Source organism: Diceros bicornis, chromosome 15 (genome assembly GCF_020826845.1).
Source record: "Diceros bicornis minor isolate mBicDic1 chromosome 15, mDicBic1.mat.cur, whole genome shotgun sequence".
Taxonomy (NCBI): domain Eukaryota; kingdom Metazoa; phylum Chordata; class Mammalia; order Perissodactyla; family Rhinocerotidae; genus Diceros; species Diceros bicornis.
Genome location: NC_080754.1, coordinates 50,420,426 through 50,445,071, shown reverse-complemented (window position 1 = coordinate 50,445,071; position 24,646 = coordinate 50,420,426). Strand labels below are relative to the sequence as shown.

The window sequence follows — 24,646 nt, the reverse complement described above, 5'->3', positions numbered from 1 at the left end:
TGAATTGAAATAAAAAATGTAATGGTTTTGTTTGTTTGTTTGTTTTGCTGCTTTTACACAGAGCTAAAATTAGTCATAAAAAGAAATAGTCCGAGGTGCCAAGACATTTCAGTGGGGAAACAATAGTCTTTTCAACAAATGGTGCTGGACCACATGCAAAAAGAAATGAAGCTGGACCTTTACCTCACACCATATACAAAAAATAACTCAAAATGAATCATTACCTAAATGTAAGAGCTACAACTATAAAATTCTTAGAAGAAAACAAGGCAAATCTTCATGATCTTGGATTAGGCAGTGATTTCTTGGCTATGACACCAAAGCACAAGCAATAACGGAAAAAATAGATAAATTGGATTTTATCAAAATTAAAAACTTTTGTGTTTCAAAGGACACAATCTTTCAAGAAAGTAAAAAAGAAAACACACTGAATGGGAGAAAATATTTGCAAATCATAAATCTGATATGAGATTTGTATCCAGCATATACAAAGAACTCATACAATTCAACAATAAAAAGACAACCTCATTGAAAAATGGGCAAAAGATTTGAATAGACATTTCTACAAAGGTAATACATGAATGGCCACTAAACAAGCAAAAATATACTCAACATCCTTAGTCATTAGGGAAATTCAAATCAAAACCACAATGAGATACCATTTCACACCTATTAGGATGGCTATAATAAAAAAGAGAGGTAATAATAAGTATTGGTGATGGTATAAAGAAATGGAGCTCTCATACACTATGGGAATGTAAAATGGTATAGCTGCTTTTGAAGACATTCTGGCAGTTCCTCAAAATGTTAAACATAGAGTTACCACATGATCCAGCAATTCCACCCCTAGAGTAATGAAAACATGTCTGCATAATGACTAGTACAGAATGCTTACAGTAGCACTATTCACATAGCCAAAAAGTGGAAACAACCCAAATATCTACCATTTGATGAATGGATAAGTAAAATGCTCGTATCCAGATAATGGAATATTACCTGACAATAGGAATAAATGAAATACTGGTATATTCTATAACATAGATGAATCTTGAGAACATTAAACTAAGTGAAAGAAGTCAGTCACAAAAGAACACATATTGTACGATACGAAATGCCCAGACTAGGCAAATCTACAGAAAAAGAAAGCAGACTAGTGGTTTCCAGGGGCTACGGGAAGTGGAAACGGGTAGTGACTGCTAATAGGTAGGGGGTTTCTTTCTGGGGTGATGAAAATGTTCTAAAATTGATTAGGTGATAGTTGCACAACTCGTGAATATCCTAAAAATCACTTAATTGTACAGTTTAATGGGTGGATTGTATGGTATGTGAACTATATCTTAATAAAAGTGTTATTAAAAAAATAATCCCATGAGCTGAAGAAATAAGACAGAGGGTAATAAGAATTTAAATATAACCCATGGAAAAATATTATGACTATTTTGCTTTGATTTTTAAGTGAACACAGCTCACTGTCTGCCATTAAATAAATCTCAAATCTAGTGCGTGGGAAAGAGACTGGCCAGGAAAAAATGACAGTGCCTGGAAGAATTCCCTCAAAAATTCTCAGAAACTGACTCAGATTTAAGGAATCAATAACATACTGCTAGCTGAACGAAATTCACGCCGGCTAGGAAAAGACAGTATTTTAAAAATGGGCTTTCAAAAATCATTTCAGCAGTAAATACAAGAACATTTTCAGTAAGGACTCCTACCCAAATGCCAAAAACATTACCTGTGAGCTTTCAGTATCCTCTGGGCAATGGCGTCACCTATCTTGTTGAACACAACTTTGTCATCAGCGCAGCTTATGAAAAACTGGTTCTATGAGAAATAAATAAGATAATCACATAAGTCTTTCTTATCTTAGTAGTATATATATAAGGAAAATGTGGTATATAACAAAAACAATGTTAATATTTTTAAGAAAACATTTCACATAGCAGACATGTTCTGATACTGAAATCACTTAGGAAAGTCAATGATACTGAGAATAGAAGCCTCCCCTCGCTCTGGGTCTCATGCATTTCTCAGCAATATCACATATAACATCTTAGTCGAGTGGAAGCTAAACTATTATTTCATCATGCGAATTCCTCGTAGGTTACATTCTTAGAACGGTAGGAACATTCCAAATTTAATCAACAGGGAAATTAGGTTTTCAGGTTCACACATTGTGTAAATGCATATGATTAAAATTCTACATTGGCAAACACTCTACCTCATGCCCAGTTTACTTTTTTAACAGGGTGGGTGGCAGAATCCTGGTCTAATTTTCTGCACTCTTTCTCCATTATTTCCTAGTATCTGCTTTTGCCTTGTCTCGTTTGTTTGGGTCTCTCATTATTCCTGAATGTTTATTTTAAGGAGCTTCAAATCTCTTTTGTAAGAGTGTTGCATGAATATAAATAAACCAATAAAATGGAAAAAGAAATACTTTTATTTCTTTTTTTCTTTAAGTACTTCTGCTATTCACGTATCTATAAAATAAAACATTCTTTAAAACTCAACTGAAAAACCTGGGTACACCATCATTAACATAATGGTATAAAAGATTTAGTTGCTGCATAAAAGGATGTTAAAAATTAGGTACAAATATTATGACTATTACATGTTCTATTTATACCCCTTGATATAATACACCTGTAACTTATAAGTATAATCATCACAAAGTAAGCTTTGCTAAGCATCTTAAGGTAAAGAGACATATAGGCAACGACTCAAAATATGGTTATCATCCCTTTGCAACATTATCATTTTTACTACTATACACATTTTTACACTTAAGTGTATAAATCTGTAAACCGCCTCCTGAAGACAAACGTACAAGAATGACATCATATAGAAACTCATTTGAGAATATGCTTCCCCTTAGGGCATCAATCAAAATCTCAGTGGCAACCAAACCACGTTGTTTTCTTGAATTCATATTACAGAGAAACCTAGCATTCCTCAGGAACTGTAAACACTCACTGGCCTCACGTCATGACCTTTCCTTCTCCTTTTTCAAGGAGAGCAGAGTGAACATGGATCACTGACCTCGGCTAGAGGCTTGTCAACTAGGTTTGTGTCCATAGCTATGTGTATCGACACGGCACTACTGACCTCATTTAGCACTGTGGTAGCATTAATAAGAAAAGCTGACTTAATGCTACTAAAAGAGATAAAGCAAAAGGATTCTGGGTAATGGATGAGCCAGCCATTAACATCTTACATTATTCTGGTATAACTGTTGAAATTAATAATACTCATAGTATTAGTATTACTAAGCTCCAGACTTTATTCAGAGTTCACTAATTTTTCCACTAATATCCTTTTTCTGGTGCATGGTCTCATCCAGGACACCACATTGCATTTAGCATGCTAATATTTTTAATCAGCTTCTCTTTCTCCAGGCCTGTGAAATAAAGTTCCAATTCCTTCCAACCTGCCTTTCATGAACAGTCACTGCATGGAAGGGGAGAGGGCCAGGACTCAAGGGGAAGGAAAATAGGGCTAGAATGGTTTTCCCCAGCTAACCCATCTCCCTCCATACATTTTAAAGCAGTCAATGGAAAAGAAAAGATTAAAATAAAGAAGGGAGAAGTGCTCTGATTTATTTTTCCATTATCATGACTTTTAATTTTTTTAGGATTTTCCAAGTGCTCTGAGCTAGCTTGATATCTACTTTGAAGTGCAATTAAGGTTCCCAAACTAAACCCAGTGTCCGCAGATTTTCTCCTATTCTCTGAACGTGAACTCTGGGATCTGAAAAAGCTTTACAACGAACAGTGTTCACACAGGACTGAAGAAGGTGGTCCCTGCCCTCAATATTCGCCCCTCTTCGTTATCCATGTTCCTCTTCCTGCACGCTCCCTACTCTAATATCCCAAACCAGTGGCATCCAGTGGTCTCCATTTTAGCAGCTTATCCCTGTGTGCGCTCTCCTGAAGCAGCACATGCCTCCACTTAACACCCTCAAACTCAAGCCAAATCAAAACTTACTCATCCATGCTGGGGCATTCCTGGCCAATAATATTACAGTGAGTTGATGCATTTTAATAACAAGGATTTGGGGGACTCCCATGAGAGTCCCGAGTCAATGAAAATGCAAAGGGAATGTCAGGCATGCTGGGGAGGTCAAAATTCAGGTGACCTGAGGCCTCTTCACATCTCAACATATACTGATCAATACAGCAGGTCCCGAGTTTGGGGACCCTGCAGTCTCTGCATGTCATTTACAAGAAGGCAAGTTGTTACACTAATCTACATGAGCAGGACTTACTTCTATATAGATGTAGTGTTTGCTGTTCTCTATCACATGGACGTAAGCAGCGTGGATGGACTCTTCATGGTACTTGATACCGGCAGACCAGTCAGCAGCAGAGCGGAGCAACTACAAGGCAGCAATCAGAAATGAGCAATCAATGGAGGTGATGCCAGATGCATTAACACAATGAGGTCAATCCTTGTTCTTCTAAACTGAATGGTTACAGTGGCTTGGGTGTCATGTGTGGACCAAAGGAGAGTAGGGGGGTGGGGAACTGGTCCTTGGACATAATCCATAAGGAAGGAGTCCAGCTAGAAATCAAGTCCTGAATATACTCTCTTCCACCCAGCATTATTTTCATTCAAAACTGGCAACCACAAGGTGTGGATTACACAGAGTATTTCAGAAGTACCTCTTTTGGCGGCTGAGTAGGGAGACCATTTGTACTATTTTTCCCTGATGGTTCCACAATTATGCCAGAATGCCTGTTGTTCTGATGGATGTATTAATAGTACCACTTTTACTCTCAAAAGTGTCCTGGTTTGAACCATATGATATGGTCACCCTAGCTCTGACTTGATAATGTGATTATTCCTTTTTCCACAAATAGATTCATTTAGATATATATAATCTTGATTCTGCCTTTAATTAGCTGTCTGATCCTTGGTGTGTCTCTTCAACTCTCAACTTTCTTGCTCATGCTGCCTCCCTCTACGCAGACGCTCACCTGCTCCCGCCTGGATTATAATAAGAGCTTCCAGCTGAGACACTTGAGTATATGTTAAATACACTGACGCAGAGTGGGACTGCCTAGTTTCAAAGCTTAGCTCACTCAGCAGCTTTGATCTTGGTCAAGTTTATTAACCTCTTTGTGTCTTAGATTTCTGTTCCGTAAAATTGAGTATCTACTTTATAGGTTGTAGAGAAGATTAAATGAATTACTGCGAAGTGTGCAGAAAGAGGCCTATTACCTAGTAAGTGGGATATAAGTGTTTGCTATTATTAATGGGAACATTAGAGGATGTATTTGAGCTGTGGCGGATCATGTCAGAGACACTGGCTGCAGAGCAGACTGGGGCTGCGCACAGGAGGGTGGACTAGACGACATGGAAGGCTTTTTCAACGCTAAGAAGCCATTGGTTGTCATTCTTTTTAGCCTTCTAACTAGTCCTGCAGTACGATGTTGGGCATATAGCAGGTACTCAATAAATACTTATTAATTGATTTTCCTTAAGCAATAGCATAACATCACAGAAGAATCACTATAAAACCAGATTTGCTATTCCTGATTTGAAATAAACATTGAAACTATCCCTCATGAGGTCAACTGAAATTGAAAATAAAAGAATGGCCCAAAATTGTTAGGCATATATCAAGTGATCCAATATGCAATCAGTTTTATATCTGTTACATACAAAAGGTCTGGTAAAATTCTTGCTCTAATCCATAACTTTAAAAATTGCATCTTTAAGGCTAATGAAATTCAAACCTAGTACTTACCAAAATCATTGACTGAGCCATTCTCAAAATGTTATTTCTTTATTCAGTATGAGGTATTTATTACAAAATAGCTCCCCTCAAAGCTCTTCTTTAAATTTATCAGATGAATATGTGCAACGAAGGTGAAAAATTTAATTGGGAACAGGAATAGTCAAATATCTCAAAAGAAAATTCATAAGGAAAATTTAAATAAATATGATCCACATTGGGAAAGGATGTTGATTTCACATCGTCTCTAAGGAACTGCACTATTGTTCATCATAAGAATAACCAAGGAGGCACAAACGGAAGTTCCAGTTCTTAGTTCTCAAATGTATGTTGAATTTTGTTGCTAAGAGGCATAGCCCTGAAAATGCAGACTACCTTGAGAAGATTCTTATGGCATACATACTGATATAATTCTATATAACTCTGGAAACAATGCATAAAATTGCAGAGTGTATTGGCAAGATACGAACTCTGGAGATCTGTGTTATAGTAAGTTGTAGCACTTACTAGCCCTTCCACCTTGAACAAGTCATTTTAATATTATGAGGCTCAGTTTCCTCCACTGTACAGTTGAGATCTCCCTCTCTCTCTCTCTCACACACACACACAGACAGCTGCTATGAAGCAAAAAGGGGCATAACAATCACAAAGAGCTATGGTATGTGGCACATAGTAGATATTCGATATATAGAATGTCTACCTGTGTAAAAAGTTATAGGCCAAGTTTATATACCACCTTTGGTGGTAACTTCTTAGTCTTCCTCTCAAATCCAGAAACCTTATACTTTCTGTCCTTTCTCACTCTCAAAATTTGCTCTGATTCAAAGATTTAATAAACTTGTTCACATAACATATAAATTAGGAGTGAAAATAGGTTTCAAGTCTAATTGATTCGAAGTGGCTTCCTGGACACCTATGTTGAAGAGAAGATTCTTGGAACTAGACACACTGGGAAGAAATCTAAGGTTGACGGCCAAAGGCTGCCAAGGAGAGAAAGCACGAAGGTCACATATTTGCTATCTTTCCTGTGAAGGATAATGGTAAATGTTTCCCTTTCTAGAGGCATTTAAATGTTTAAAATAAGTACATTTGTAAGCCAAAAGAACATTTTATTATCAGACTGAGGTGGAGCATAAGCCAAGTGGGTGGACCTCCTCTGATGCCTAGAAAACCACAGCATGTGGGAGGTCGCCTCCCTCCTGAGGGGGGTCGGCATTATCTATCCCATCATCTGAGTCCAAATCTATATCATTTTCTCTCAATGAAAACTCATTTAATTTTAAAAAGTCAACATTTTTGGTTAAGTTTGAACATATCTTTTAAGTAATACAGAAAAAAATCTCTTGGGGTTATTATTCATTTACTATGATTCTAATTAGTTAAAATCTATCACCACAAGATAAATTGAAAATATGAATTTCCCCTTTGCCCTGCCTCTACCCCCAAACCACTGAACCCTGAGGTGTGTACAAATCAACTCAACTGCTTGAAATGCTTGATGGTCTAGAAAATTTATAAACAGCCAAATAAGTCAAACACATTTTGATTGAATTCCTTTTGTTTTAAATTTAAGACATATTCTCTCGTTTTTCTTAACTGGCCTGACCAACTCGTCTTGCATTTCTGTTTTAAACCAGTGTAATGGAGACAAGCCCAAACTCCTCTTTACACACGCAGAAATGTGGCTTATCTTACTGCCCCAAGTATACTGAGAATCAAATCTAACCTACACTTTTCAAGCCTCAAGTTTGAATACACCACTTTAACGTATATAAAAAACAGCATATTTTTGATTTCATGTTTTAGCTTCCAAATTGTAACTAGAACCAGTCATTTTCCTTTGTACTGTGTCCTATTTTTTAACTTAAAAGATAGCCTTCTCTTTATCCACAGTCCTAATGCCCTTACATCCAGCGGGCCCTCCTACGGCATCTTCCCCACGTAAGCAGCTTTGTCAGCCCCTCCTCCTCTGCCACATGCCTTGCTCAGTGCTTGGAAAACTGTGCCTTTCGTCATTTCAGTGGGTGTTGGTTGACTTGACTCAACAAATCCCACCCTAGAGTTGGGATGAGACCACAGTGGAGTCCTGGGAACACAAGCAACATTCATCTGATAACTGGCAACACTGAATCCAGCTTTCTCTGCAGGTAGGTGTGAGGTTCTATACACCGAATTCACCAACAAGTTATGAGCACAGCTGTGTCCCATGCACTTTGCCTTTCACTTGGGATAAAAACAAAAATAAAAAACAGTCCCTGTGCTCATGGAGCCTGAGAGCCTAGTGGGAGAGACAGATGTGTAGACAACTAATTTACAATTCACTAAGCTGTGTGCAGAATCAGAGTTCTTCCCGTATGGATGACAGTGCAAGCCAGATTTTCACCAGTGGCTATTTCGTCCATTCACCAAATGCATAATATGCAACTGCTTTATGCCAGGCATTTTGTTAGGCTGCAAGAACACAGAGACAACTAGAACAAGGGCCTCATCTTCAGAAGCTCAGGGTCTTTTTTTAGACGAGTCTCGGTCACATGGCACAAGTGGTACGTGAATCTACGAATGCATATGTTCTAGTAGGAGTCTTGGATTACAAATGTGAAAGCAATGAAGTTAGTGTAGCTTGCAGATCCTGCCCAAGGATGCAGTGGTATCCAAATAAGACACAGCAGAGCACACTTGTTAAGATCATGGGCTCTGCAGTCAGTGTGGGTACGAGGCCTAACTCTGATCTTCACTGCCGTGTGACCTCAGGCATGTTACATAACCTTTCTATGCCTCAATATCTTCATCTGTAAATGGAGATAATAATAACATCTACTTCATAGCATTGCTGCGAGTATTAAACGACTTAATTTATAGCAAGTGCTTAGAACAATGCCTAGCCTGAAATAAGTGCTCAATGAGAGGTAGCAATTGTTATTAGTATCATATTATGCTTGTACAAGGTTCCCATTACCAGAAGGCTCTCCAGCGGAGCAGGGAAGATGCCAATGCCAAAAGTGTTATTAGAGCCACATCCACCGGTAGTTTGTCCCTTCCCAATCCCTAAGTGTATGTGAGATGGGCTGTTAAATTTCGCACTGGTTTGAATACTGGCTTTTTACAAAAGGATTGAGAGCTCTGGATTCCAGTTTGGTTTTCTCAGCCTCTTCTATATCCTTAAACTCTTCGGTCAACCTTCAGTGGCCTCAGTTTCCTCAAAAGGGAGACAAAACAGCTGACCTCCCCGTGAGACCCTAAGAACACTGGACACGAAGGTGCATCCACCCGTTTGAGGGTCCCTGATGAGCCTCTGCTTCTTCCCACTGGAGAGGCAGAGACGCGGGGAGACTCTAGTTGGCCTCCGGCCAGGGGCAGTTAGCCTCACAGTGGGCGACACTCCAGGCTTCACATGTGGGTAGGGCCCGTGCTCATTTGCCCTGTTTTAGTCTCTTGAACTGGAAATTTCCAAAAGGAATTGAAAACCTACTCTCAAACAAAAGTTATCTCTTTGTGACTAATTGATTACACCCTACAAATTAAACATTATTCAAATCACTAAATAGTTAAATTAAGCACTATAACTGGTTACAAGCATAGGACCACAGCACAACCCTGGTGTGGGCTGCCAGTCCCTCCTCATCAGGTCACAGCCTCAGCCCAGTACCCATGACCTCTTGATCTTGAGTTGCTTTTCCTTTCTCTTTGTTCCACATGTGTGTTACAGGAAACTTCTCATCTCCCTCTGGACTTACCCAATGCACAAGTATTGCTCTCATAACCTATCCTTAGATGTTCACTTTCCTTTGGTCTGTGCTCTTTCTTTCCTCTTCTGTCATTGGCCTCCTCCAGCCTTCCACCTCTCCAGCCCCTGCACACTCTGTATATCACCTTACGTGACACAGCTTCGCCTTCCTGCTGGATTCCACCTGCGCCCTCATTTTCTTCCGGTCTGCTCTGTGATGCTAGGCTTGATCCCCATGGCACAGCACTTATTTTCCAACCTTCTCTGTGCTCCTACTTGGTACAAAGGCTGTCTCTTTGGTGGCCAATTGTTCCTCAATGACAAGGCTTCACCCCGAGATCTAACCCTTGTGACCAGGCCTCTCTGTTAGACTTCTGTTTATTGTACCCGTTTGTCTAAGTGGGAGGAGCTTATTCTTTAGGATGGAATAAACTAGCCTTCTGGAAAAGGCCCCTCAAGAAAACCCTTACCAAACCAAAGCAAATACTTTATCTGAGCTGCCCATGAAAGTCCTGAAAATAACCTCCTGCAAAAGGTTGGCAGGAATCAAAGGATCCAGGCAGGCCAGATGCAGCAACAGCATGAAGCCCTCCTTACATGTAACTCTTTCTCAGCCACTTCATGTGGTTTAGAAACACATTTTGGACACAGAAAGGGATATGCCAGTATAGTTGTTTTGTCCACAGAGAATCATATTTTTAAAAAATATTTTATCTTGTTTTTTTATTGATATACAAAAAACTGCACATATTCACTGTATATAATTTGGGGAATTTGGACATATTCATATACCCATGAGAATCATATATATTTTGAGTAGTGTATTTGGGGGAAGAGGGAGCAGCAGAGAAAAAGAAAATATTTGAAAAGAAAAATGTGAGCATCCTCCATTTGACTCTTGGCTCAAAAACAGAATTTCTCAGCTTTGGAGAAAGTATCCAGTGTCCTGACTTTATATTCTTTCAAATAGGAAAAAATACACATTCTCCATGTTGACCTAAGCCTAATAAAAGAGAACAAGTGAATTGTGAGAATGGCTAACAATGTGCTGAGCACTTATTATGAACCTGATGGCATCACTGGGCTTGCCTTCTTATGGAAGTTTAAATTTTATCTGAAAGACTGTTGCCACTCTAGCCATAAGCTCAGATCTCAGTTGGCCTTGTTTTGTCTGCAAGGTTGATGGGGACTAACTGGAGAAATCTGATGGGGTGCCAGCAGGCAGGACCAGTCTGTGCAGCTCTGCTTGCTCAAAGTTGGGGAAGGGGCTGGCTGGGCTGGCGTACACGATTTTCATCTTGTCTTGTCATTTTACTTGGGGTGCAGTGTGACGCTGTAATATGGGAAGCGGAACCTGAGGCCCAAGTTCCCAACGTTGTGGCTGCCAAATGCGCTATCCCCAAGATGTGAAATCAAGAGACAGTGATTGGGAGAGACTTCTCTTCGAGGATCCTGAGACTGACACTCATCCAAAGGCAGCTGTGGGCAGCTATTTTGAATTTGATGCAAATGTGTTTCTTTTTAATAGACAAAGAGATCAAAGATATGACCCCAATGGAACCATTTCCCTTACCTCTGTTTGGTAGCACTTCTCAGCAATGATTGTCTAAGGAATGGCTTTTCTATTACAAGCTCCCAATTTAATAAAAAGGACTGTTCCTGTGTATTGATTCCAAATTGACGCTAATTTGGCATCAGGCATTTTCTTTCACCTTAATAGACATATCAGATGTCCTCTGTCTTGGTCATTTATCTTAAGTGCAATGATAGCATTTATGAATCTAGTTTGTTCTTTTTAGGGAGAAAACAAGTTCTTTTATATACTCTGAGCATAAACAGTTTCAGAACCATCTTCCCTCCAACCCCCATCCCCACGCCTTTCTCCTGCCATGTCTTCTCCGAGTGCTCTTGGAGGCTTCTGAGAACACCCAGCACTGAAGGGAAACACCCAAGATTATTTTAAAAGTGTCAGTGGAAGCGGCTGAAGTCAGCTCTCAAGCGTGGATGACTTTTTTAGAAGCAGAAATTTGTGTTGGTGGGTGCAGGCCTCCATTCTGCCTGCCGTAGCTCTAGTCTCCTTGGCTGGCTATGTCAACTTCCTGCAACAGCTGTGCGTCGTGCTGGTGTGGAATTACCAGCTGTGTGTGCCCAAGGACGATTGGGTCCATTGTTCTTGCATTAAAAAAATTAAATAATTGGGTTCCCTTCTGCAGGTGAAAGAAATGAATTTTATCTACTATTAGTTTATTATGTTAAATGGTCTTTCTGGCCATTTCAATAAATATACGGTATAAAGATTTTGTATCTTGAACTAGCCTGGTGACCCATCCAGAGAAATGTCAACTTCTTGGTTGCAAGCTTTTGAAAAACACTAGGGAAAGCTTGAAGATTGTAGCTAATACTGATATAATTCAAACTTGTGCACTCCTCTAAGTGCTTTGCATGCATTAGTTTATTTAACCATCACCACAACCCTATGAGACAGATACTATTATAATCCCTGTTTTATAGATGAAGGAAATGCATACAGAGGCGTGAAGTAATTTTCCCAAGGTCACACAGCTAGCATGTAGCAAAGCTGGGATTTGAACATAGAAACTGCCTCTTCCCCTTGCTACATTATATTGCTCCTTTTCAATTAATTAAGCTGTGGTTTCTGTGTTATGAACAATAAACTATGTTAAAAACTATGTTAAAATCTATGTTAAAAAGAATAAACCTAAGGAAGAATTTTACTAAATTTCTCAACCAAGACTATGTAACAATTAATTGTCTACTGCCACATGACAGCTGAGAGAGTGAAAGGTTTGAAAATTTGACAATAAACCCTTTAAAAATTGAGTACCCTACTACACAGCCAGGTCCTATCTCCCTGCTTCCTTCTGGATTCTCTGGAAAACCAGGAATTGGGCTAGATTATCTCTTTGGCCCTCTAAGCACTATACATTCATGACTTGAAAATGGTAATGTCTAGAACAAGATGAATAATGTTTAGAGCCAGTAAATAACATGAAGTGAAACAATCCTGTGGTCAGACTTTACGGAAAAGGAGAAATGGAGCAGGGTAATTTCTTTTATTTTTTTCAGTTTCCGGTCATCTCAGACTTTCCTGTCTTCAAAAAGATGCACTGTCTGGCTGTGACCACTTGTTTTCACAACTGAAGTTATTTTGGCAGTTCTCAAAAACATCTCCTGGCAGCTAGTCGGGATCCAGCTTTTGTGAGGTCTAACACTTTTAACATTGTGGAGGCGTCCTCTTTAAGAAAAAGAATACTAATTTACAAATATAAAATTAGTATATGCTAGAATTACTGTAACAGCCTCTTGTCTCTTTGCTTTCATTCTCTTTCTAGTCTAAAAGGTCTTCATATGTATAAACTTTGGTCCCAAAGTATGTTTGTTCAGAGAGATGGAAACAGACATGGGACAAAATGAGAGATCCTCAGTCAATTAAGCTTGGGAAATTCGCATGGCATATTCACTCAGTGATTTCATGATATACATCAGCATAACAAAGGTGCTAAGGAATCTCATATCTAAAAAACCTGCAAAAACTTGTCTGTCCATGGAAATCTTTTTTGTGGAATAGTTATTAGCATTTCACAGGCACAACCCAGTTTGGGAAACTCTGATCTAGGTTAATCTTCATAAAACATTCATGTATCATGCTTCTTCCTGGATGAGAAAAAAAAGTCCAAAGTTCACTAATGTCTACAGGATCAGGTCTAAATTAACCAGGGCATGCCTAATCTGGCCTTATGCCATCTAAACCTCATCTACCATCCCTTTCAGAGCAAAAGGTTTGCTGCAGTCAGTTCTACCGTCATCTGAGCGGGCAGGCTTCTGCCTTCGAGGGGACACCCAGTTCTCTCCCTCTCGTTTGCCGAACTCATAGCATGCTGGTCCACACTTTCATACTGGCATTTAGTCCTAGAGCACACCTTGCACTGTTAACTGAACTCTTTAACATCACAGCTTTCTCTCTCCCAGCTACGTTTCCAGAGACAGAGAACTCCCTTTCCGTCTGCCTCCTCAGCACCCGAGTGTGCACTGGTGACTTCACTGTGCAAACAGATGGCACTTAATAAACATATGTTGACTGAATAATTAATTAACGAGTGAGTGAGTCTTGGTAAACTTCCTTTCAAATCAATTGGCTTTGTAGGTTCCTGAGTCCAGGCCACCTGAGCATATCAAGGATGAAGATAAAAGCATATCAGAAGAGATCACTGAATTAGCCTCATCTCCAACACAGCATCCAGTGACGCGGAGAAGGTGAATGAAGGGAGGGATTTTGTAGAGTGGACATGCAGAGCATCTGTCTGTCTTACCAGGGAGGCCGAATGAGAATATGTAAAACAGGGCTTTACCAACAGGCATTAGAAGATGGATGAATAGGCAACACTGGGATAAAAAGTCCTCTGCTGATCATAAAAGTACACAATTCCCAGCAATACCTTTTGAACAGATGCTTAATTAGCATGTGCTAACTTTGATAAGTTGATCACTGAGTCAGTTTTAATGACATCTCAAATCTTCAGTTAAATTCCCTTGTTTTCTTAATATCAAGACTCCTAGTTTATCTTACAGCACGGATAATTTTTCCTTCCAGGTAGAATAAAATTAAACAGGTTCATAAAACATTCATTAACTTACATATGAAGGCATAGCTATCTGTGCCTCTAAGTTTAAATTAGTCATCTCCTGTAGCCTGAGATGACTAAGGATTTGCTACAGGTATTTCTCTCAAGTGGTTTATCTTTTTTTTGTGTGAGGAAGGTTAGCCCTGAGCTAATATCTGCTGCCAATCCTCCTCTTTTTTGCTGAGGAAGATTGGCCCTGGGCTAACATCCGTGCCCATCTTCCTCTACTTTATATGAGACGCCACCACAGCATGGCTTGCCAAGCGGTGCGTCAGTTTGTGCCTGGGATCTGAACCTGCAAACCCCAGGCTGCCAAAGCGGAGCGCACGCACTTAACCGCTACGCCACTGGGCCGGCCCCTGGTTTATCTTTTTGATTGTTCTATTATTTGATCTATGGTCTGAAATGTCTTTTTACTTCTTAAATACACACACTTCTAAGTACAAAGTACATACACATAGTACAAAGTAACTGAGTTAGGCACTTCATTTATATAATCATATTCATTAGATACATGTCCAAATTATATAAATCCATATTAGTGATGTCAGTAGCAGGCTGCTGGAGGTTTACTTAAACAATACTTGTGATGCTGACAGTGAAGACTTGGAACAAAAGGCAACACCAAAGGTGGCCCATCCTAATTCTGCCCCTGCATGATCTCAAGATATCTGAGCTGGAGTTGGTAGGGGGAGCAGATTGGGTAACAATGGAGTAGACTAGGATTTCAAGCTCCACCTCTAGGAAGAACCAGCTAGGTGACCCTGGACAAGTCCCATAGCCCCACTGGGTCTTAATTTTCCTATTTATAATTTGATATAGTTGGACTGGATGTGGGAAAATTCTGTGACTCTATTAAGCAAATTCCTTAGTCTATTAAAGGAGCCTCTAAAAGGCATTTGGTTAATTAGGAACTAAAACTAGATTGAACTACAACTAGCTCCCTAGATACCAAGTTTCAGCCACATTCCTGGTGCTTGACTGGTATCAGTCCCAGGTTTACTGTGTATCGTGTTGCTAGGGTCACTTTAGAAGGAATTACAGGACAGTCTGTCCTTGACTGGCTTTTTCTAAGGACATGCATTTATTATACTTATAAAAAAGTTTTTAAAAAAGGATAAATTGAATACATTTTACATAGGAAATATAATACTAAATTTTAAAGGTCTATTCAGATTTGCTTTGGAGGTGTCCTTACTGAAAAATCTGAAGCCAATGTAATAGGCACTTAGTCCAATAAGAGTAACGTTACCCAGTAGACTTTGTGAAACGCAAAAGCCAGACTCACCTGCACGTTAGCATGGACGGAGCCAGGCACTTGATATCTCCACTCATGGGCTGTCGTTTGAGATTTCGGAAGTAGAAAAGGATAAGAAAGGGACCGATATTTTGGTTTCATAATCTAAAATAAAGAAAAACAGATAAAAAAGACCCAAAGGAGAAAACAGTTCCATTCTTCCCTACTTTGTGATTATATAAGAAATTCAGGGGGCCAGCCTGGTGGCGCAAGGGGTTAAGTGTGCGCATTCCACTGCGGCAGCCTGGGGTTCGCCGGTTCGGATCCTGGGCGCGCACTGATGCACCACTTGGCAAGCCATGCTGTGGCGGCATCCCATATAAAGTGGAGGAAGATGGGCACGGATGTTAGCCCAGAGCCAGTCTTCCTCAGCAAAAAAAAAGAGGAAGATTGGCAGATGTTAGCACAGGGCTGATCTTCCTCACAAAAAAAAAAAGAAATTCAGGTTCATTTGAAAAAGAAAAAGAAAAAGGTTAACTGGATGTTTCCAGGCGAATAGGCGATAGATTATTTGTTTTTGTTTTCTTTCTACTTCTTAGAGGCAGAGAACTCCTTTTTCCCTTCTTTTACCCTTTGTAGTGGGCATGTATTGCTTTATATTTTTAAAGAAAGCTTAAATATAATCTGGAGTTATAGAGTTACATAACTGCAAAAATGGGATTATTTTGTAAACTGATTTTTTACTATGTTGTAGATATCTTGCCACAGCAATATAGCACTATATATTATTTTTAATAACTTCATAGTAAAATGGTATGAAAGAATCAGAATTTAATAAATTCCTATTAATGAGCATTTCAGTTATTCTTCATTTTATTTGAATTATTAGTTGCAATATCAAAAGAAATTACCTTATTGGATTACTTCTTTAGATTAAATACCCAAAATAGTTTTTCTGAGTCAAAGGTCGTATACTTTTTAAAAAGCTTTTTGGCGTTGTACCAATTTATTCTCCCAGAAGCAGCGGATAATAGCATCAAAAATCCCAAACCCAATTGCAGGTATTAGCAATGTGTTTTATCTTTGTCAGTCTAGTAGGTTAAAAGTAGTATCTCTTTGTTTATTCGTTCATCCCTCCTAAATTTTTGTTAAAAACATTTCCATTATTTCTAAGAGCGTCCACTAAATGTTTATAATGTTATGCAAATAAAGAATAAGGTGAGACTCTAAGTTGTTGATAAAACTAAATCCTTTTTCCAAATTATCAGGGAGAAAAATGCTCATCATCATTTAAAGTAAATACAATAGAACCTTAATAACACCTGGATGATAGGTACTTAACTTATGAATGTTAGGTCAAACTCTCACACATCATGAAGGCACACTAAAGAAGACAATCTGGAGAAAAGAAAAATGGCTCCAGCTTCTTGTACTGCTCACTTTGCTCAGAAGCCTGTACCAATACGAACCCAGTGCAGTGCCAGGGCTGGAAGGACTTGAAAGTTCAAACTCTCTCACCTCAAGGGCTCCTCTCTCCCTACAATCGCCTTCCTCGTGACTATCAGCCCAGGCCAGAAGCTTTATCAACACTGAGGGTCCCAGATATGATAACGGTTAAAACCATAGGCCCTGATAGTAGCATCTCTCCCTCAGTGCTCTGAATTGTCCATGGTGCGAAAGTTCATAAATGTTTTCTTTTTTTTTGCCCAGAGGCCCAGGAGCTCTGATAACCAGGCACCCAAAAGCAGATGGGTGGTACAGCTGCGGTCACCACAGCCCCTTCTTGTTAACCCTCTGGGTTTCTCCTCTACTGGGCCTGCCTCTCTTCATGTGGACTGGATCATGATGAAACCATCCGGGTACCTTTGTGAAGTTCCAGCGCTGGATGAAGTGACGTGCCACGTCACGAGCCGCCTTCCCGTGGACCACAGAGGCAATATCATGCCATGGCATCCGGGGAGTGGAGTACCTGTCAATGAAATCTGCCCAGGTGCACCAGGCAAGGATCATCACTAATGTCTGTGCCAGGGACAGAAGCCATTTGACCCCAACTATGATACGTAAAAGGAAATGTGGTAATGTCTATTATGCATATATTTCTTGGCTTGGGTGGAACAATACCTTTATAGCCAAGGGACACATAGATCTCACATTGAGGAACACATTCCCCCAAATATGTTTCCATGTCACTTAGTGTGAGATAATCACCAGGCCAGGCAAGACATGAGTCGGTACAAATTATCTAAGACTGTGTACTTGATATTATTTTTCTTTTTCATCCTGTTGAAATAACATCAGGCTATGTATGCAGTTCCATCTCTATCTCCTCAGACATATAAGCACAGTGATAATCTGTTAATAATGAGATAATGCTGGAAGATGAAGATGATAAGCAGAAAAGGAGATGATCAAAGGAAAGGTACCATCTTCCAGAGAATTACAGATTATTACCCCCCAAAATATGCCTATACGAAGCCTGGAGGTTTCAAACAAGTAAGCTCTCTTCCATGTTCTTTTCTTACTATAACTACAAGCAAAAGTCCTTAAGTATATGGCTGAATCATAGTCTCCAAAGTTTTACCAAATATTCAAAACAAAACAAAGCAAAACAAAAGACATTAGATTATGCACATGCAGACTTGCTGAGATGCTGACAAGTAAAAGACAAAATATAAGCAGCCTCTCACCACCATGGTACTCACCAGCAAAGGGTTTATCAAGTTGAACCCAGTCTTTGAAGACAAAATTGCAGTAGTCCTTTCCATGCCAGAATCTGGTTTCCCCATGGAGCTCCCCGACGCCTGTCTGCAAACTGCGGATGGAGCCAGTGTCTGTGAACGCAGCAAGACCCGCTCAGAGACTGTGGTTCAGAAGGGCCCCAGAGAGGGAGGCTCAACTCTCACATATTAAACACCTACAGATTTCTTAACTTTTCTTCTTAAGACTCAGAACGAGGGCAGTGTGTGTTCATTCTGTCTGAGGCTGTAGGCTGGCAAGGTTTCACAACCCTCACAAGTTCATTATTAGTGGGTGGTTGGGGCTATAACTAGGTTCATCATTTGACAATGAAACGTAACATTCCTATTCTCACCGTCTACCAGATCATGGGAAGAAAGGATCACAGGGCTAACCGTGAATAAAGAACTTGCTAGGAGGGACTCGGAGGGAGCAGTAAAGCCAGGTCAGGTAGAGAAACATGAGATGCAGAGGCCATAAAGAAGTCAGGCCCTTCTCTTTCCTCAACCAATATGGTGCACACCTAACACAGAATTCTTGTCTTTCGCATCTCAAAAAGCAAAAAATCTCAAATTTGTAGATAGCCCATGTTCCAGCCCTGGAATTGACTAGCCAAGTGACAGTGAGCTTCACCTTTTTGGGTCAGAAATCCTTTCTGTGTAAAAGGGAAAATTTGGCCCAGATAACATCTAAGATCTTTTGGGCTCTAACATTCTATATTCCTAAAATCATAAATGACACCCACAAAAAATATCTCAAAAACAGACAGAAGCTTGTGATCATATAGGCGCAAAAGCAGCAATCTACTGCAACATTTCACAAAAAGCTTTGCCGGGACCATTTTACTTAAGGGTAAATACTTGGACCTAAATGGTTTGCACATTTTCGGGATATGTTGGCTACAAAGACAACTAAGCAGGAAGACTAGCAGAACGACAAGAACAAATGCAGCACTCGGCACAAAAGAAGCACTTAACAAAAAGACATTGGATGCAAAAATATTTGCTGAATGACTAAATGGTACCATGTGCAGTAGCCCGTGAGAGTACTGGACTGGTTCCCCTACCACCACACTGCGCCACAACTGTCTTTCTAAAACACAGACTCCTTGCTTAAAAGACTTCTAGGATGTCCTACTGCCTACAGGGGGTCAAATCCTAAGGGCTTATTCTGTCTAGAAGGCTCTTCCCTAAACTGGTGCCAATCTCTCTTTCTGGCCTTGTTTTCCCATACAAACCAGGCCCCATGCATACCACATTTCTCACTGTATTTTGACAGGCCTGGTCTGTCATGTCTCTGTGCAGTTGGCACATTTTTCCTTCTGCCTGGAATGCTCTTCCCTCCCTCTCAGCCTGATCTCCTCATCATCCATCAAGAGCCACATTAGCTGTCATCTGCCCTAGAGAGACCTCCCAGACCCCAGTAGGGAGAGGCAGTCACTAGCAGTGTTGTAGAACCATTAACAGTTGCACACCCCAGTGCCTCTGACTCTGTGACACAATTGTGTAAGGATGCTCCCTCCCTGCCCCCTACTAGTCAATAAACTCTTCAGGGGTGGGAAGTGTATCCTCCCTGCCTGATGTAGCTCCTGGCATTTAGCAGGCAATCAATAAGTATTTTCAGAGCAAAAGTTTTTAAATAATCACCACACACAGTGCCAATATTCTATCTCAAACTTAATAATTAACCTTCAAAGGTTATTGAAATTTTCTATGAAAGAAACCTCTCTTAAAGTGCTAAAGATTAACAAAACTAAGTAATGTTAAAAATAGAATCAATTGACTGTTCCTTGTGATTTATTTTCCTGCTCTACGAGACCGAGAGGCCAAAGTACTGGTAGGTCTGTGTGCTCACCCATAGGCTCTTTATAGTAAGCATGGCACTTTGTTTAAAAAAAAAAAAAAAGGAAAAGAAACAAAAAAGGGACAAAGAACGAGATAAATAATGGGTCAAATTAAAAAAATATATATATACATAATTTGTTTTCATCAATTGAGAAGCTCTAAGGTAAACTTTTACATATACACACACACACTTGTTTAAAAATTCACTCTCACCTAACAATCAGTTACGACAAGAAAAACAAAACAAAGCAAATTCTTAGTCTCTAAAATTATCTTGGAATTCACTGAATTCAACCTGTCATAATTCAAATTTGTTTTTGTTTTTCAGTCATGGCCTATACTATTCAAAATAAGTCAGGGTCCTCCTTGGAACAAATGAAATATAAAGGCAATAGAGCTGAATACTGTTAGTACTCCTGGTTACTGTTAGTACTGCATCAGAACCGCATGAGACCTGTGAGCAGGGAGAGAGGACTTTTTCCACCAGTGATGCTGATCTGAGGGTTCTCATTGGTCTGTATCTGGCTCCCAGTTGATTTCATAATTGCGCCTGCCTTGTCTTTCAGCATGGGCATGTGCTGAAATTTTAAGCCAATTTTCCGCAATCCTCATCCATCAGTGGCCCAGACTCTGGCTGCTGAAGTTCACGGAAAGGGTGTCTTCCTACCCCTCACCCAGTGTCTCTGGCTTTGCCACATCCTCCTTTTTTTCTCGTCTCCTGGCTTCCAAGGCTGCATTCCCCTATCATTACTCTAACCTTCTTGATCTTCTGTCCCAGCCTCTCCTCCCTATCAAGGTTTTCTCCAACTTTCTCCTAAATTACCCCTTAAGTCCTGGCTTCTCTTTTGGGCTCCAGATCTGCAGCCACTTCGAGCACCTCACTTGACTTTGTCGACCTAGTTGTCCCACCAGAACTTTAAAATCACATGTGACACTAGCAGCATTATCATCCCCACGAAATCAAGTCTTCCCTGGAGATTTCTGCTTTCTGTTCATAGTCACTCAAGCTCAAACCTCAGAATCACCTTTGGCTTTTCTCCTTTCTTCATTATCTTCTCCACCCACCTCCCCATCACCACTTCCCAAATCCTAGTGAAATTCCGCTGATTCTTCCTTTGGAAAAAGTTTCTCCCATTCGCTTCATTCTTGGGCCCACTGGAAGAAGCTAGTCCCTGTGTCTCTAGTGTAACTTAGTAAAATACCATCCTTAACCCCCCACATCCCCAACATCCATCCCCTCCAAATCCCACCCCACCTCCCAGGGACTCTCCCACATTTAGTGGATAAGGTTCAATATCTCAGCCTGACTGTCAAGGCCCTCCAGACACACCCTACCAGCCCAATCTACACAAATGAACTCACCCTTAACCACAATTCCCAAGCCCAAAAGCTCTGAAAATCCAACTGTTTTTTCACAGCTCATGTGTTAGCAAAACCTGACCTGAACTGACAAGAGGTTATTATCTTTATCCCACTGGGTGTTGCACAAATATAAATGATTTACGTATAGGGTATTTCCTGAACCCTGGAAGGAGTGTAACGTAATATAGAGGAAAGGTATTGTATTACCTTCCTAAAATCCAGAACCTTCTAATTTCTGAAGCCTATCTGACCCCGAGGATTTTGTATAAGAGATGAGAGACCTTTGTGTATTTACCACGTTCCACACCTAGGTCTGAGATGCTAAAATAAATACCTCTGGCATTTCCCATACCTGTGCCTTAAGATACCTGGAATGTCTATTTTTCTCCCTTCTTAGTCTCTACCTACTGAATTTCTGCCTATATTCAAGGCCACTTCCAAAACAGGTCTTCAATGAGTTATACTTTAAAAAATCCTTTGGTTTTTGAAACTTTTTGGATTTTGGAGTTGTGGATCAGGTTTACTGCGGAGGAGGTGTCACTGACAACTCTTGCCTGTAGTAGTATCGCCCCCTGATGAATTACTAGGGCACTAGGTTAGTAAAATACTAAAACTCACACTTACCTATTAGATAATAAGCTCTCTGACAGCAGAAAATAAGTCTTGTACATATTATACCACTGCATCCCTGAGGACAGAGTTTAGAAATGACTTAACCTACTATTCATTATCCCTTATGATTAATATGAGTTTGAAACATCTGTCTCAACTAAACTGCAAAAATGATTTCCCCCCTCAGCCATTGCTTTATCTTGCTTCAAAGGAAAAGATCAGCAAACAGTCCCTGAATAGGAGAGGAGGCAAATTCAACCCTTTTAAAATAACATAGTATCCAGCAAAGCAATGTCAATTTGAAATTCTCCCTCTTGCAACATAATTTTGAAAGAAAAAAAAAATCTTGAAGATGGCTGAGTGATTTCTGAATTAAAGTATATACTATAGAAATCTACCATGGTTACCAATCACATTTAAGATGAACTGATTTCAGTGCAGTTTTTCTACTCAGAAACCCATGGTGCTCTTGAATGCACACTCTATGCTGATTTCTGTACACCACCAGTAAGGCTCAGCAGGAGACCAGTTCATCACGGCCTCTTGCCCTCAGTGAAACTGAAGTGCAGAGAAGCTCACTGTGGGAGATCAAGATTTGGCCACCCTGAAATATATCTCTTTACCTTGATTGTTTTCTCTGACCAACATTTGACCTCCCCCACTAACTGCCTAAAGAATTTGACATAGTAACTCCTTCCTGGAACAGATCTTCTATCTGATGGCTGTAATATAATGTAAAATAGATGTTACAATAGAAAAGGCACCAACAAGCCCATCTTATCGGAAGTTCTGTCTCTGGCCACATTCTCTGGATGGCCCTTTGAGGAGTTGCCAGACAAACATTTACATTTATAAGGGAAATCTCCATTTGTAAAGGTATCTCCCTCTCTGTATTGGGAAGAGGCGGGATGACCTCATTTCTAGAAACTTAATGTGGAAGGCGAGGCCTTAAATCTGCATAATAACCTTACTCTTGTTTACAGTGCTTTAGTGGTAATCTCCTGTAACTGACACCCCCCACCCCCAACATCCTCCTTTGTCTTTAGCTGAAGATGGTATTTAAGACGAGAATTTCTGCTATTGTGTTGAGAAACGCAGTGTCCCTGGTTTCTCCCATGTATACATGTTATTAAACTTGGTATTATTTTCTCCTGCTAACCTGTCTTGTTAATTATTTGGCCAGCCATAAAAAACTTAAGGGAAAGGGCAGAGGGGTATTCTCCCTCTTCCCCAACATCACCCATTTCATACCCTCAGGAAAGGAAGTTACTAACTCAAACAAACATTCAGTTTCAAATTTCTAAGGCAGAGTCACTCTGCGCTTAATTTGGGTTTCAAGTCCTATAAGACAGTATCAGTTGAAGTCATTACATGATTTAAATATAGAGCTGTGCTCTTTAAACTTCCTTTATTATTAATAGTAGAAACTTACTTTTTTCCCAACACAAATTCACATGGAACTCCAATACATAAAACAATACAAGTGGGACTGTTCCAGTTAAAGCAGGTACGAATAGCTGAGGAAGGGTCCGGGGCCCACCTACTCAATATCCAATTTTAGAGCCCCTGAGAAACACCAGGGTCCTAGGAATAGACTTTGCAAAGCACTGCTCCAGAGGGACTCAACTATCCTCTGGCTTCCCTTTTTAAGGAAATTAATATTTTTCATATTAAAAAATTAAATTTGGAACTTAACATAGTTAACGGAAAGAGTCCTCTCCGTCTCTCACATCATTATATCCAGGGCATCAGCAAATGCTGTCAGCTCCACCTCCAGATGTATTCAGTACCTGTCCGGTCATTACTTGCCACCTGGTGTGCTCTGAAGAACTGAGCCTGTAAAAATGAAAGTTAGACCTTGTCCGTCCTTTGCTCAAGACCATCCGATGGCTTCCTATCTCACTCAAAGTTCTATAACCTACCAACCCTCTCTGACTTTGCCCCTGACACTCTTGCCTAGCCCACTCCACTTCAGCCACGTTCCTGGAACACACCCACCCCTCCTGCTCAGAGCCTTTACACTGGCTATTCCTCCTAGCTGCAGAGCCCTCTCCCAGACCTCCTCTTATCCTCATTCTTCTCTTCCTTTTGGTCTCTGTTGAAAACTCAACTCATTAGAGAAGCATTCTCTGACCTCTTGATAGAAAATAGTAACTCCTCCCCTTTGCCCTTGCCCCTTCCCCTGCTCTGTTGTTCTCCGTAATTCTCACCACATTGTGTTTGATGATCTATTTGTAAAAACAATTCCCATCCTTACCCTCCAATTAGTTAACAGAATTTCATCTGTTTTGTTCATCCCTACTACCTAGAACATTCAGTGGCACATTATAAGAGCTCAATAAGTACTTATTTAATGAAACAAACAAGTCATATGCATTTATTTTTGTATCTCTACTTAGAGTTTTAATGATTGCACAATTCCATCAGGAGAATGAACCACTCATTACATTCTTCACCATTCCTCTACTGTTGGATGTTCAGATTGTTTACTTTTTCTCTCTCTCTCTCAATAAACAATGCTGCACTGGACATGTATCCAGTATATTAGGGAGGAGTTTCCATCAGCACCTGAAAACCACCCACATCCATGTCCTCAGATCACCAGTGTGGGTGTCACCCCTCTCAGCCTGACGTTGGCCTGAGTTACGTGACGTATTCAGCACCTGGCTTGCATCTTCTTTTCTACTTGCCCCCAGTCCTATTGTTGGCAACACAACCACTCAGTCAAAATTCAGATCCCTCAGCTTCATGGTT

At 40.2% G+C, this 24,646-nt stretch overlaps 1 protein-coding gene across 3 annotated transcripts in view; it reads right to left on the bottom strand.

Moving 5' to 3' along the window:
* The window catches only part of PLD1 (phospholipase D1), a 202,927-nt gene that overhangs the window by 48,894 nt on the left and 129,387 nt on the right, over positions 1-24,646 (bottom strand). For all 3 annotated transcript variants that reach the window (XM_058556350.1, XM_058556351.1, XM_058556349.1), the window contains 5 exons: positions 18,041-18,169; positions 17,202-17,320; positions 15,390-15,503; positions 4,262-4,372; positions 1,733-1,821 (listed from right to left, as the gene is read on the bottom strand). In XM_058556350.1, the coding sequence (XP_058412333.1) occupies positions 1,733-1,821; positions 4,262-4,372; positions 15,390-15,503; positions 17,202-17,320; positions 18,041-18,169 (562 nt within the window). The remainder of the gene's footprint in view (positions 1-1,732; positions 1,822-4,261; positions 4,373-15,389; positions 15,504-17,201; positions 17,321-18,040; positions 18,170-24,646) is intronic.